General features: G+C 42.5%; 1 protein-coding gene across 3 annotated transcripts in view; it reads left to right on the forward strand.

Annotated features, from left to right (window-relative positions):
* Positions 1–16,116, forward strand: part of SLC22A23 (solute carrier family 22 member 23) — a 109,993-nt gene that overhangs the window by 73,746 nt on the left and 20,131 nt on the right. The window contains exons 4-6 of one of the 3 annotated variants that reach the window (XM_077181362.1): positions 896–1,064; positions 6,453–6,580; positions 6,801–7,327. In XM_077181362.1, coding sequence (XP_077037477.1) covers positions 896–1,064; positions 6,453–6,580; positions 6,801–6,829 — 326 coding nt within the window. In that variant the 3' untranslated portion in view covers positions 6,830–7,327. Of the gene's footprint in view, positions 1–895; positions 1,065–6,452; positions 6,581–6,800; positions 7,328–13,005; positions 13,096–16,116 lie in introns of those variants that run through there. The other 2 variants (XM_054644412.2, XM_054644420.2) reach the window with 2 other exon arrangements.

The following is a 16,116-nucleotide window of genomic DNA, read 5'->3' on the forward strand; positions in this document are numbered from 1 at the left end:
AAGTGAATGTGGGCAAATGGGAAATATGATATAGAGGCCTCTATTACAGTCTTACTGGTGAAAAAGTTTCCACAAGCCTGTCCCATTTTTGTGTTTGCTATTTCTTCTGTGACTTTTAAAAATTTTGTTGTTAGGCTGTGATTCTGACAAATTCATCTTCTGACTGAATAAAGTTAGGCAGTATTCAGGGTTTAAGGAAACATTTGATCTAGTGAACTGAGTTTTATCGACTCACTTGTCACAAGACAGCTGAGGCAACTGAAGATACCAGTGATGGTGGTAAATTGCCCCAAAGCAAAAGGAAGGATGGAGGACAGGATAAGACAGATGGGAAGTTGGCCTGTTTGAAAGTTGATCAAGATAAGCTATTAGGAAAAGCAAACCCAGAAACAACACACTCAGCCAAATCCAGCTTGGAATTGGCTGAGTCAGAGCACATTAAGCTGTGGGCAGGTGGCATCTCATTTGAGCTGGGTGCCTGAATCCTGCTGAGAGCTGTGCTCTTCCACCTCCCAGCAAACTGTTTGGGAAGACAGGTGGTGTTCCTGAGAAGTGTGAAAAGCCATGACCCAAGATCTTTGGCTTGTGTTTGACCATACATTCCCTTTTAAAAATAAACACCTTATTGTTAAGTAAAATGCTTCTCTAGGCAGAGACTAAAGGAAACCTGGCAGTGAGGATACAGCAGGTATATGGAAGTTACAATGTTTGCTCCACAGACAGCTGTTAATGGGCTTCTCTAGAGCCTAAATATGGGAGGAAGCAAAACTTATTTGATTCTGCATAGCTTTGACCAAAGCTCCTGTAGGACATGACCTCCCTTGAAGTTTCCTAGAGTTGCTCTGAGGGTGTCTTTGCTGGTGGGGGCTGACTGTCTGTGTACTCTGTGTTTCAGGGATAGAGCTCTGTCCTCCCGGGCACCGATTCATGATCACCATGGTGGCGAGCTTCATTGAGATGGCAGGGCAGTTCCTCATGCCAGGGCTGGCTGCCCTCTGCAGGGACTGGCAGGTCCTCCAGGCAGTCATCATCTGTCCCTTCCTGCTGATGCTGTTTTACTGGGTGTAAGTATTTCTTCCTCCTGCCAGCGAGCTCCTGATGTTGGACCTGGGAGATGCTCCACTGTCGGGAAGTGTGTGCGCTTCACAATACATATTCCTTTCCCTTTGTTCTTCCATTCACCTTGTGCAAAGCTTGACTTTCAAATAAGAAAGAATAACTTTATAATCTGCTGTAGCATGCACATACGCTACACCGTGCAACACAGTGGGCACTAGGGAGACAGTCCCCTTTCACTGAGGTGAAGTTGTACTTTGTTATTATTCTGGCTGTCACATCCCCTTTAAGGACTAAAATAGTTCTTGAGAGGATGCATCCCAGCCTGGCTGTTGTCAGATTGTGACTGCATGGCTATATTTTCCCTTAATACCTATGTTGTGGTTCTGGACTGACACTGTTGGTTTCTTTGATCCAAGAAAAGTTACAAATAACATCTGTCAGGCCTGGAACAAGCACACTGGGATGTTTTGTATGCCTGAGGTAGTCAGCCCTGAACTAGACTTGATTTTGCCCAAATTAGCACATGCTATGCTGAAGTCTGGGTGGCTGATCTGTGCCAGGCATTGGCTTGAGATTGTTCCTACAAGGAATTCCCCACTCCCAACCGGTCCCACTCCTCTGTGCCTGTGACACTGTGGTGTTGATAGGGCTGTCTGAGAGAAGTAGGATGGCTTTCACCTTGGGAATAGTGCCAGGTCCATCTCCACCATGACTTTATAAACATTCCAAAAAAATCTTTCTTTGTTACTCTGTCTTAATAGTGACACGCAGTGGCGGCATAAGACAACAGAGGCTTATGAGAGTAGTGTTGTACAAAACCATAACAATAAGAACACTAACAAGTCTAAAATATTTTGTTATTGTACACTGAGGAAAATGAGGGAAAAGGCCACCACTCTATGCAGGACCAACTTGTTATGTACCATGGCGAGCTAGGCTGCTAGTTGTAATGCCTGACAAGTTACAACATGTAAAAACATGTTGCACTATGTAACAGTTTTATTTTTGTATTAACTTCTTACAGAGCCCTCCTGTGTTGATGGTGATAACCCTCAGTGGGGATTTCACTGCTTATTCCCAAGGTGGACATGCCTCAGCATGGGCAAAATGTGCACTCAGGAGAGTTAAAAGTCCCTTGAAAATAATGACAGCAGGGGTGGGGGCTACTGTGTTCCAACACATAACATTTAAATAGCCTCATCTTGACAGTGTTCATCTTGATGAATAATGAAGAGTGTTTTTGTTAACCAGTGACGCTGTTCTTCTCTCCCTTACCTGCTGTATGTTATACACATGCTGGTCTGCTCCAAAGTTTCATGTAGTAATGCCTACCAGCTGGAATATCTGATGTCCACCACTGGATAAAACACAATATCAAACAGAGTATTTACAGACATTTGTGTCCAAAAGGATGGTACAGTAGTATGGAGATGCCTAATGAGCATAGGGGATGGCATGGAGAGCAGGCATCCCTCAGCAGTCTTCTGGAGGCCACACATTTTTCAGGTGGCTTTGGCAGGGTCTCACACATTCCTGTTGAGAGGTCATTCCTGAGTGACGTTGAAAGGGATAGGAAATGCTAAAAATTATGCTGTAATCTGCAAGAATTCTTTGGCTTTTTAGCTGGACAGGGCAGGCAAACCAAGCAAATAAGTCCCCCTTATATATTGTGGAACATGGCAGCTTGAGAAGTAGTGCTAATAGCCAGAGGATGGGGATTTGTGTTGCCCAAGGCTTTTGCATTTGCAGAAATGAACCTTAGTTGGGATGCCTCTTTAATTATATTGTCAGTAAAATATATACTTTTCTCTTAGGCTTTTTTCTTCCATCTGTTGCATATTCTCTGGGAAGTGTTACCATTTTATTACCTCTTTCTTTCCCTCCAAATGGAACATGGACCCGCAGCGGGTGTTACAGATAAAGGAAGAAAACTAACTGATTGGTGATAAAAGAAGAACTGGAAAACTGCACTGCTTGCTAATTCCCTATCATGTACCCAAAGCAGTGAGTCAACAGATACTGCAAATAGCCCCTGCACTGCCCCCTCCTTCCTCTGTACTCTCTTTACTTCCATCTCCTCCTGTGAGAGTGCTGTTTGCCCCTCCAGGCAGGGGCTTAGCCCTCTCCCCCACCTATGGTTTTGCTCTTCTGTCGGCCACATGCACATGGCAGGCTACACAGTCCCCAGGAGGTGCATGGCTGAGTGGATTGGGAAGCTGAGCATGGATGGGAGAAAAGGGAAAGGCAGCAGATTTGTCTAGGAGGGATGGGCAGATGGGCTTGGATATAAAAGTATGAAGCAGATACCCCTACTGGGCTCTTAGGTCATTCTGGAAGGGCAGAAAGGCACCCATGTAAGTCAGACATGGGCACAGGGGTTTGTGACAGATGTATAAAGATAATTTAATAGAAGTTAGACTCCTTTCAAGTCTGTGTGTCTATTAGAGCCATAAGGGAAGGGGAACTCCAGCTATACCTTATTTCTTCTCCCTTGAACAAAGGAAGCTCCAGACAGGATGATGCCATGAATGTCAGTAAAGGTATCAATAACTTGAAATAAACCTTCTGCTTCATTCTAACCAAAACTGAAGAAATAGAAGAGGTGGCTGGTTCTTTTCTGGTGCTTTTAGATAGAATTTACTCACACCAAGACACAAAGTTGCAAAACCTGTGTTTGTTGACCTGAGGTAGACCCCTAATTGACAACATATTACAACCTTTCCATGAGCATCCATTTTCCATCCATCTGCACAGAATCACAGTTCTCCTTGCAGCTACGTATGGTACCTTCCTGGTCTTTATCAAGGATTCTTCTCTCCTCTTAGGATTTCTCAAACTTAAGATCTTTTTTCCCCAGTGTGCCTCCCAGTCATCTTCCTCTCCTCTCTCAGGCAGCAGCAGCTGTGGAACAGGAGATGAAAGTTTAACCCAACCCCACCCCTGTTCTTTCCTTGACTGTGAAAGCATGGCCCTTTCCTTCCTGATAGAGGAGGGAGCAGACTATCAGCCAGCTATGTGAGGAAAATACTGAAAACCAAAGGCCAGCAGGAAGGAGTGCATGCATTGGCTGTGGTTCACCAGGGACAAACTGTCTGCACACCTTGGAGCAGGAACACTGAGGGAGCTTGGTGTACTGCTCTAAGGGAGACAGGAAACAAAGGATGGAGTGTCACAGAGGGGTTGTGGTCATGCTCTGTTTAAAACAATGGAGCTGATGGGAACTGTAAGCCAAAGGAATGACCCAAAAGGTGACCAAAAGCTGAACTTTGTGACATTAGCTCAAAAATATGTATTACTTTTCACACCCCCCCCATATGCTAATGTATGAAGTCACCCAAATTCCAGCCTAAACACGAAATGACATCACCTGTAACTTTACCTTTTCCCTTCCCTCAAAGAAAACATTATAAATGTAGCTTAATTAAGGAAGGAGGTCAGAGGAGGCTTCACTTTTGTACCCTGGGACCTCAATGGGCTATACCTATCTTCTCTCTCACCACCTGTGGTGTAAGACTCAAACACTCAGCAATACTGAGTGTTTTTCAGGAAATTCAAAAAGCAAGCTTGTGTTTGTGATCATACTTTTAGTGCTACTTAGTCATCTCACAATTTAATGTATTTGTCAATGGCTGTATCATTCATACTGTAGGTATTATTGGTGTGTGCTTCCACAGACAGTGTATTTATCACCAGCAGCCCAAGAACCTGCATTCCTGTTGCTCAGTAAGTGACACTTTTGTATCTGGCCATGAGATTTATTGAATGTGACCAGACTTCTACTCTGGCCATGGGAGTCCATTGGGTGCAACCAGACTTAGTGTGTCACACTGTTGGAGAATTTGTGACCATGGGAGTTCTTATTGAATGTGACTGGACTGATGACCTGGACTCAAGGCAGCCCATGGATTTTTAAGTGTCCCTAAGGAACATTTCTCACTGCTGACACTGAGTGATGGAGCACCTGAAAGATGCTAGGCTTCAGCACTTCCAGTCTGAGAAACCTGCAGGACCCAGAAGATAAATGATATGTTTGTGCCCAGCCTGTGATGCCCATCCTCGTGGCTCCTTTCCTTTCCCTACGTGTGGGCGGTCACCACAGGACTTGTCGTTTGGAACCTGTGAGCAGACTGCTGAAAATCTAAAACTTACAGGCTGGTGGCTGAGGCTGTACACTCACCAGGGCCAAGCATGCAGATATTTTGCATTCAAAAATTTTTTAGTACTTTAAAAAAATGCTTTTTCTTTATGAGACTTTCTGCTGAAAGATGTGCCAAATCATCTGTGCAGCATGAGGGGTAGTAAATAAACTGTCAAGCTGAATGGCTGTCATCATAGTTGTTATATATTTTTATTAGCTGATATCATTTAGATTGCAGTGTGCCTGATTTCTCTCTTTATTTCTTCTTCCAAAAATACTTTCTGTGTCTCAGGTGGAGGCTTTGCTGAGGTATCTTCCAAATTGTATCAGCCCTCAGAGATAGTACAATAATGGTGCAATTGGCTGCTTAGAAGGACATGAACTGGGCAGCATCCACAGCAAAGATCAGTGCTTGGTGAAGGAAATTTGAGGGTTTATTATGTATTTGAAGTTAAAAGTAGTTGTTAAATGTGTTTTTAGTATGGTCTTTTGGAAGAATAGTAAAAATGAGGTCTTAACATGAAAAAAACCAGAGTGAGATCTGAAAGTTTTCATGTCTGTAGAAGTATGGGAGGTTTGGGGGGTTTGTTCTAAGAGCTATGTATTTCTTTTGTATTAAAATAAGATCATTTGGAAAAAAAAAAAGGGAGAGTGACCAGTTAAGCTCATTAATCTAGTTAATATCAGCACTTGTAAGATACAATTGGATGGAAAATGGGCTTTTTTAACTGTATGCATATATATGTTTTTAAGGCAACTAACAAAATATTATCTTTAGTCAGGGAAGCTTATGATCCTAAGAAGTAATTATTCTCTTTTGTCTGCCTTTAAAAGAGAACCCAAATTACTTCTGTCAGCTGTTTTCTTTCTTTGGTCTGAATTATCATGTGTGAACTGCTCATCTCATTTGCTCCCTGGCATCAAATGTCTATTGCAGACAGCACTGTCTCTTCCTCTCATTTCTTTCAAGTTATATTAATGGACAGAGCACCCATAATATGTTATAAAATTCCAATGTGTCGTATTTCCATGTGATAGGTACTTGCTCTATGACATGTGAATCAGGAAAAAAGAAAATATCATAAATTTGCACATTCTGAATCTGTTTTCCCTCTTTTTTGTTTTATAAGTTATTCTTCTGTATTTTGAAATAATTACGTAGATTCTGAGTGGTTAAATGAGCAGCTAAAACTCTACCAATTTGTCCTCTGACAGAAAATTGGAAGGAGCCCTAACCTGTTTTCCCTCTTTAAAGTATTTTCCCAGAGTCTCTTCGGTGGTTGATGGCTACACAACAGTTTGAGGCATCCAAGGAACTGATCCTTCAGTTCACGCACAAGAACAGGATGAACACAGAAAGCGACATCAAAGGAGTGATGCCTGGTGAGTTGGACAGACAACTGCAAATCCCCCAGCTCTTCTCCAAAGGCTGCACGTGGCATCACTGCCCAGAATTAAATTATCCATTTATTGCCTGTAAATCATCTCATTCATTCATTCATTCATTCATTCTGCTCTTGAAAACCCATTCCAAACTCCAGCACTGTGTTAAAAACTCCATGGCCTGTTGAACAGTCCTAGTAATTATAGTCTTGTCTTGCAGTGCCGTGTGTCTTTAGAGACATCTCTTGAAGAATTTTACCATGGCTACAAGAGTGCGCCTTCAGCTCTGTGTGCCTCTGGAAACTGGGTTTTAAGGAAGCTGCTTGCTGGGATCCTGCCCATCATCCAACACTTACTCTGTTGGTTTGGAGAAGCAGCAGCACTCAATCCCCCTATTCTAAAGTGCCAGCCCCATGGGAAACTTAAACCACATTAGAGTTTCTCTTTAAAGCTTTGCTCCAAGAGCTGTTTTGCTTTCCTCTCCTGCATCATCTGAGTGATGCTGCTTTAGGGATGGAGGGTTGCTGCAAGTGACAGTGGTAGGGTGCAGTTCTTGCTTGAGAGTCTGAAGTATCAATTCCTTGGTTTACTGATGCTTTTAAAAAGAGCTGCCCCCCCTCATCACCAAAATTGTCACTGAAAAAGCCAAGATCCTGTCTTGTAGATTGCTGTGCAGAAGAGACTCTGTGCGTGTGTGTATGTGTGTTTGTCTAATTACAACAAAGGCAAAGAGCTTCTGGATCTTTATCTCCCCAGTGCACCTGTCAGATTTGGTTCAGGCTCCCCTTTTTCTTCTCACAGGCTTGATTCTGCCCATAAACACCCATTTTGCACTGTCATTTGCAATCTGCATCAGACTACCCACTTGTCAGAAAATGGTGGAAACATTTCCCCTGCTTTTCCAACACTAGCTGCTCTGACCCCAGGGGCTGCAGGGGAACCTCAGCCAGTTGCTCTGCCATTGGGCAGAAGTGATGTTTCTTTTCTTGTCTGATCCTTGTTGAGGGTCTCTGGGGTAACTGTAGTTTCTGTCAGTCAGTATTAAAGGCATCAGTCAGCACTGGAACATGCTTAATCCAAGATAGAAAACTGTCACCATTAACATCAGTGCCTAATGAATAAAGCAGTCTCCATCAGTGAGAGATGGAAAGCCCAATTCAGGATCTCTGGTATACATTCCCAGGTCATTGGTGTGATTTTTGGTGCAGTCAACACACTGGTGTTAATTAGCTGGCTTGCATGTAATTGTGTGTCTGGGGTTACAGCTCCTGGATCTGCATCACACAACGTGGCTTTGCAGTGCAAATACCGATTTTCTGGTAAAGTTTTGGAAAGCATTAAGGGTGTGAGAGCTGTCATTAACCTGTTGATATCCCCCCCACCTGATGTTTGCAGGTCTTCCTCAGAATAAATTATGGATCTTGAGAAATGATGGGTCCCTGAGCCAACAATTGGCCTTGGAGTTTCCCAACCAATTTCTAAATTGGGCTTTTGTCAGTCAGCTTCTTGAACTTGCAGATGAAATAAAACATATTTTAGGGGAAAGAAAAAACTAATTACCTGTGTTTCCTTTGAGGAAAATAATAAAGGCATAACTGTGTGCTGGAGGGATTTATTTAAGCCATGTATAATGATATTGCCCATGGAGGAATGATAAATTTCAAAATGGCTTTATGACTATTATTTGTGACCAATTACTTTTCTCAGCAGTTTCATGGTAGGAGTACACTCTTGTTTAAGGAAGGGACTCCCTTTCATGTGGAAAAACAGAACATTATTGCACACCTTGATACTTCTGACTGCAAATACAGATCTTGGATCTTCTGACTGCAAATACATTTAGATATAGCAGTTGTCAGTACAGCACCATTTGCAATTTATAAATGATTCAGAACATGGTCATCTCTGCCTCCTTGTTGATGATGAGATTTTGGGTTTTTTTATTACTTCTTCCCTCACTTTTTCTCTTTAAACTCTTTCTGCAGCCCCCCACTTAAAGGCTTTTCTGATGCAGCCCTGGAGGGAAGCTGTGTTTCTGTAGGAAGAGTAAGAAAGGAGCAGTATCAAAAGAATTAAATAAGATTAACTACAAACTACTGAAGGAAGGACCACCTCTCTCATTCTGGGTGCATGGGAGTGTTGATGGTCTGAGTGAGGAAAACAGTAGGATTGTTGAATTAAGAATGTGATCAAGCTGCAGGCCTTGCAGTGGGTCAGGAAGGAGGAGGAACCCTTTCTCTGCTCTTGTGTGCTGCAATAACATGCCCACAGTTGCTCTAGCATGGAATGGGTAAAAAACTGGTACTTGTCTGGGAGAAAGGATGCATTGAGCCTGATGCAGATATCCCTTGTTTTCCCTTTATTCCATTGTTGAGCTTTCCTATCTGTGTGGAGGGATTTTTGTTTTGTGATTTGTTTTATTCTTTGTTTTCCATCTGAAAGGGCTAGAAAACATTTTGCTTTAGTTAGGGGCCATTGTGTTGCTGTTGATTATTGCTCACTGCATTGTTGTAACAGCCTCCTGTGATTGAATTACTCCCAATGTATTTAAATGATAAACTGTTCACTTGCAGTCCCTTCCAGCTGAAAATCCCACTGTAATTTTGCTCATACATACCAATCAAATTAGTGTATCCAATATAACAGATCATCACAGGAGTTACAGGAGTTTCATATATACCTATTTTGGCACTTGATATGAGTCCCATAGTAAAAAGAAGCAGTGTTCAAGAGGACAAAATATTTCTGGGATGCAAGAAAATTTAATTTTGAATTGCTCTCCAAGCAGTGAGCAGGCTGATATTCCTTTCTGAAGAATTACACCATTTCCATTGCCTTCTGAAGGCTTTTGCTCATTCACTGGCTAGACTGCCTGTAGTGTGACTGCCACTAACCATCTGTAGGGACTCTGCTCCATGGGGAGGTGGCCCATGTGTCAGGTGGGGCAAGGGGGAAAGGAAGCAAAATTTATCTGCTGTTTTTGACAGCATTGGGGTGGTTGCCAGTGCTCTCCTGGGAGATGTCTCTAAAGACAAGAACTAAAAGTCCAGACAGTGATCCAGCTGCAGCTGGCAGGTCCAGCAGCTGCCTTAACAACACCCGCCAGGGGAAAATGAGGGTGGGCAACTGATGGGGAATGCCCAGCCAGCAAGATGGAGAGGGAGTGTGCTTACATGGGAAACAAATTGAAGTGAGACAAGGGATGTTGATAGCAGTCTAGAGTGCTGTAAATTTACATTGCCCTTATCTTCAGTAGCCTGTCCCAGGGCTGATGTTGGTTTCATAAAGGGATCCTTTTCCTCAGCAGCTTTAAGTGGCTTTATTTTTGAATGCTTGGTGTACCTTGTCATTTTGGGCAGGAATAATTTGCCTTTATAATGAGATTTTTAGATTTATATGGTTCCGTTTTCTTCTTTAATGCTTAAGAAACATGGGTGAATTAGACCTGGTTAAATTACCCCTGGTATGTTTTGACTCAAAATTTCACCAGTTGGTTTTAAACTTTGCCCTGTTTTAGAAATAAAAGTTTAAATCTGTTTTTGCATCAAGGAAATTATTTTTATTCAACTGTGTATTGAAATGTCATTTTTAAAACAGGCTTGCTGAATTTTGTTGACATATGTTTCAAAGCATTACCCAGAAAAGTCAGCTTCAATCATGAGCAAATTAAATATTTTGATAATATTAATTCAGTACAGGTTTTTCACTACCAGTTTCTCCAGAAACTTCACCATCTCGTTCTTGTTTCCCTGTAGAATGAGAAGCAAACATACAAATTAATGCAGCTGTGGGACAGTTATTTTGACCTTAGTGTCATAAATGATAAGGAAGTATGAAGATTGTTTAAGGAACAGGAGAAAAGAGTGTTCAGGGGAATTGGAAATCCTAAAGAACCAACCATAACCTTACACCTTTTAAAGGCGTATTGCACTTTAGGTGGCTTTCATTATTTTTATGGAATGCATTCTCTTTCTTTGTGTGGGGTTGAAGGGTCTGTGTGTTGCCTGGAACAGATTATCTGCTGCAAGCTGACCTTGGCTGCACCAGCGCCCAGCCCTGCTGTGCTTGGGTGTCCTGGGAAATGCTCCACTGGAGACACTGCTCTATCAGCAGCTACCCAAGTGTCACACATGGTGCTTCCATGGAAACCCACCCCTGGGCAGCTCTCTTTGGCTTCCCCTGTGTGGGGAGACATTTCAGGTGCTCCTTAACATGAAAATAACTGCTTGGCCAGCTTTGAAAAAACAAAGCTCCCTTTTTTGCTCGTCTCTGGATGGAAACACAAACCAGTGGTGCTCCTGTGGGCAGAGAGGTTATAGCTGTTCCTTCCTAAAATTCCCTTCTAAGCTTAGAGAAATAATATTGATGTAATCACAAGAGGTGGACAACAAAGGTAAAGCACCCAAATAGATGCCAGTATTTTAGCATGCAGGACACAACATGGAGAAGATGCAGGGGTAGCTGGTGATAAGTGCTCTGTGTGTGTATGTGTGTGGATTGCAGTTAGGAAAGCTGTGGTTTTCAGGGAGTTTCCCTTTGAAGAAAAAAATTAATTCTCTCTCACCTTTCTTGCTGCTGAACAGCATGCTGCCATCATTCTTCTTTAAACATAAGCTATTTTTCTGTTTTGTTTTGCTATGTATATTTTTTTTTCCTAAACATGAGGCTTGAATCTATGTAATTATATGCATTTTCCTTTTCCACTGGGTAAATAGCAGAGGGAAGGGTGAAAATGCCTTATGTCTGAAATTCAGTCTCTTTCCCTACAAAGCTTTACTCATATCCTTAGACCATCACACCCATCACTTCACTACTGGTTTAAAGCTTGTGATAGATGAAAAGTGCATTAGCTGGAGAAGAAAAGCAAGTTTCCTGGTTTCATAATAAAGGTGATTCCATGTGATAGTGAAGTAAAAACCTACCAGATGTCCTTCTTTGCCAGGTCCTGTTGCTTGGGTGTTTAATGGTGCTAAACTTAAATGCTCCATGCAGCTCCCAGAGGGTGGTCAGTTAAATGTGGGAAATGTAGTTAAAACAGTTCAAGGTGCTGCTTGAAGGCTGTGTGTCAGCCATAGAGATTTCTATCTCAAATTTTAAAAGAAATACCCAGCCAGTGGGTATTCTGTTGTTCTCTTATATGTTAAATCAGTTTCAGGGGGGTCTGAGTTTCTCCTGCTTGAGCCCCTGTTGTCCACTAGCTGTTGTGGAGTTTGAGCAACTCATTCAGGATGTGCTGTACATGATAGTGATTAACAAGAGCAGAACTGGTCAGTTAGGTCCTCTTCTACTGGCTGGGTCTACAGTAATGGAAGAGGAGAGCCCATGCATGTCCTGACTGTATCCTTAGCAAAGGTAGCAGTGATATCTGACAGTATCAGATCTTGGAGGGATCAGGGGGAAATGGGTGAGAATGTGCCTACTGAGAATGTGCCTTTTGATGCCACTGGGAAAAGCCAAATATGCTAGAAAATTTAAAGGGAAAAAAAAAAAAGGAAGGAAGAGGGGGCTGTCAGCCTCTGTTTCAGTTTGAATGATTCTTTCTCACTAGTTGAGTCCTCTGCAGACTCGCTGGCTGCACTCCCGCCTGTTGATTTGTGCCCTGCTGGCACACTGGCTCTTTGTGCACAGGGCTACCTATGCTCCCAGAGGAGCCAGCTTTACAGGCCAGGAACCATGTGCAGAGGGCTGGCAGCAAGCCCTGGTGCTGCTGGCATTTCCCCAGCCCACAGGCACCAGAGGGGAGAGGACTGGTGAGTCTGGATGTGGATATGAAGGGTAGGAGGGAGACCTCGAGAACCAAGTGGAAGTGGAGAGCAGTAAGAGGGGACCAGTGGCCAGAGAAGAGAGGAAATAAGACACTTTAAGTGTGGGACCAAAGAATAAAGATATCTGGAGGGGACTTAGAGAGGCAAGGGCAACAAGGGACTGGGGGAAAGCAATGGAGGAAGAGCATTCTGTAGAGGAAGAGCAGAGGAGAGCTAGAGCATGGAGACCAAAGGGGCTGCAATCATATGCTCACCCCTCCTTCCAGAGCAAGCTGCCAAGCCTAAGGATTCATTCTTAGAACTCTTCCTTTGCAAAATCCACTCCTAAAATGTTTGCTTCACCCCTCCCTGCTGCCCAACTTGCTTGCTCAGCTTGCTGGGGTTCCCTCCATAGTTCCCACAACAGAGAGCAGCAATGCATGTGTGAGTACCTGCAACCTCCTGATGGCCACAGCTCCACACAAGGACATTGGAGGTGCTCTTTGTGTTGTTGTTGGTTTGTTTTTTTTTTAATACTGGTGATGCTAGAAGGCATTGACAAGTCATGCTCTGGGAAATGCAAGAAGTCAGGTTGCCTGGGCAACCCCTGCTTGGCCTCCTGGCATGAAGGCATGATGATACAGCCTTTAATAACATGATTACAACCTATTTTTTCCACAGGGCATAGGATGGACGAATCAGTGCATAGGATGGACGATGATGTGGGAATGAAGCTGTTGTCTGTTCCTCATTTGTTGCAGAATTTGGAAGGTGTGTAGTGAATGAGGCAGAGGCTTGCAGAGGGAAAAAGGACAGTGCTGGGGAAATGAAGCTGAATACCTCCTGAAGAGCTGTACTCATTCTCTGGATCTGTCAGGGATGTTCTTGTACAATGATGGAGATTTCCCTGGAATCAGGCCCTTTCAGTGCTGTCACTAACCACAATTTCTTCAGTGTCTGTCTCTAGCGTGTAATTCTGGGGCTTGTTCTGCAGAAAGATGGGAGCATTTATATCAACACCTACAAGGGGTATTGCTGCATGATTTTTTCTCATTGTGGACACAAGTCTTCTCTATTTTATCTTCCTGCTTCCAAACAGGAGTAATCTTTGCTATTACTCGTACAAGAAGTTGGTAGAGATTTGCATTTATGAAGTATATATATATTCTGACAGCACTGTAGGAATGTCTCTAAGGAAATCTATTATTTTTTGTACTCACTGGGAAGTTTGGACAATGAGACTTTCCCATGTTGATTGGGAAAGGTAGACATGTCTTTAATATCTGCCCCTTGAATGACTGCAGTGAACATTCTGGGGGAAAAACTAATGTGTGATCATCTAAACACTGTGTCATAATGCACATGAGCAACTGAAGATTGCAACAGCAGCCTTATGTCTGACTTTTCGATCTTTTTTGAATGTAATTAGAAATAGAGGATTCAAATAAATCCTTGCAATCAGTCCTTAGCTGTTAGAGTCCTGGAGTTACAGAGTTGCTCTCATGAAAGGAGGTTCATTTTAAATGCTGTTAGTATTTATGTCTGGTGCTTTGGTTAGAAAGCCATTCCAGTCTCCATATTCCTCTTGTGCTGCAGGTGCATTTTAGCATTCAATTCAAATATACAATAGCTGTCTGGGTTTGTTCTTTTTCCCCTTTCCCATTTGCTCCTGTCTGTGCCTATCTTAAATCTCTTTTTCCTCATGCTATATGAGAAGAGAGCAGCCCTGTTCCTGTACTGAGATGAAGTTCTCTTTTATCGCCTCTCCTTTTATAAATACAATACTCCAGCTTGCCAAAGCTTTAGTTTCTCAAATATTGATGACCAGAATTGTAAAGGAATTCCAGTATTTCATTGTCTGAATTGCAAATACCTCATGGCTGCATTAAACTGGTGCCATATAGTCACTTGTGTTCAAGTAGTACATAACAAAGTCCAACACAGGTTTTGCTCATCTTCCACCAGGAACATTTCCCCTTAATGACTGAGAATTTTGCATTATATTTCACATTTTCACTTGCTTTTGCCACATGCTGGATCTCAAGCTCACCCAGTTCCTCCAATGGCTCATTTGCATTGTACTTACACTTGATAGTAAGGTAGTGCCTCACTTTGTCACCAGCAGACCTTACTGGTACCTTTCTGAGGTTTTTGCCAAGCTCTCTACTCAGATTATTAAACAAGATTTTTTTTTTTAAATAAGATGAGTCATGCCACTACTAATGTCCTGCCATCTGCTTATGATTTCTATTTTTCTATCCCTTATCTCTCTCTCCCCATCAGTCAGTATTTTACCTATCTCATCATTTCTGTGTATGGCTTGAGAGCTGGACAAAAGTCCTGGAAGGTATAAATAAACCTGTGTACCAGGAACTCTGCCTGCCTGAGAATAGATTGCTTCACCTCTGTGTTTCAGACTGGTCCACCTCCTGCTGCAGAGCTGTCATGCTCCAGGGATTGATTGAGTCTCTGTGCTAGGCTTCCATAGATCTTTTCATGTTCAAAGAGCTACTGACAGTATCATTTAGCAGCCAGAAAAATCCAGCAAAAGTCCATCACCACAGGACACTTGTCATTTTGGACACAATTTTTCTGTGGCTTGATTGGGGCTTTTGTCTGTTTTGTCTATGCCAAGTGATGCAGAGATGGGTGGCTTCATCTGAAGGCTCTAAAGATACTTTCTGATTTTGAAAGGCATACTCCTGAAATGCAGAGGGTGTCTTGAGAATTTAGCAGCTTTGAGAGCTGGGAGCTGGTAGGGTTCCCCTTCCCATGAGACTTTTAAAGTCTGCCAGTGAATAGTTCTAATTTCCACTGAGATGTAAAGAGTTAGCTTGTTGACAGTTTTCCTACTGAGTCCCTGAATGGGAAGCCTAGAGTGTGTGTGGGCTCTGGAGTATGGGAAAACTTATTAGTGGCCTCTGAATAAATGCATAGAAATATTCTTATATTCCACACTCTACCTTTTGGTAAATCCAAATTGAAACATTTAATGCTAATTTTTCTGTACTGGTGACTTCGGTGTAAAATCAAAGAGTAAGCTGGGGGTACAGGGAGTTTTTCTGGTGTTAGTTTTGAAAGAAAATAGTTTGCTTCTGTGAGGCTTTAATAGGCTTTGGCTTGCCTTTTAATATCTTAACTTTGACCTATGAAGTCAGCCTGAGAGCTGCCACTCTCCTGATGCTCATCAAAGTCAGTTGGAGCAGCTCCTTTCATGCAGGCAGGCTCCCTCCAAAGACAGCAGGTCGCTTACATGAGAGCCAGTTCTGTAGTTGATGGCTTTTTTGCAAGTCACATAGCTTATTTTTTCTTATTAGAATGATATTTTGGTTATTGCAGGTCATTAATTTTGCAATGGAGATTTTTGGTGAATATCTCACTAGTATTCATAGAAGCAAAGGAGGGAGAAAGCCATCAGAAAGATGGATTGTGTTGGAAACTTGGAGGCAAATCATTCACCTAAAGCAGGTGACTTAGATTTGGAGTTTTAACAACATCATAGAGGGATGGAGGTGTAAATAGCTGGTTAAGTCACAAGGCCCTCAATAAAAAGCTAGGTTCTGTTTGCATTCTTTGGTGTAAGGTTTGAGACCAGATTCTTTTTTCCCCTCTTTTTTTTCTTTTTTTTTTCTCTTTTTTTTTGTTTGTTTGTTTGTTTTTAAATGCTTGTAATGATGTTACATCTGGAATCAAGACATTTTTGTATGATGCTGTGATGTGTCCATGGCGTATAACCCCCACAAAAGCAGAATAAGGGTCCACTGCAAAAAGGACTGCTGCATGAGTAGGGTA

Source organism: Agelaius phoeniceus, chromosome 1, assembly GCF_051311805.1.
Source record: "Agelaius phoeniceus isolate bAgePho1 chromosome 1, bAgePho1.hap1, whole genome shotgun sequence".
In the NCBI taxonomy this organism is placed as follows: Eukaryota; Metazoa; Chordata; class Aves; order Passeriformes; family Icteridae; genus Agelaius; species Agelaius phoeniceus.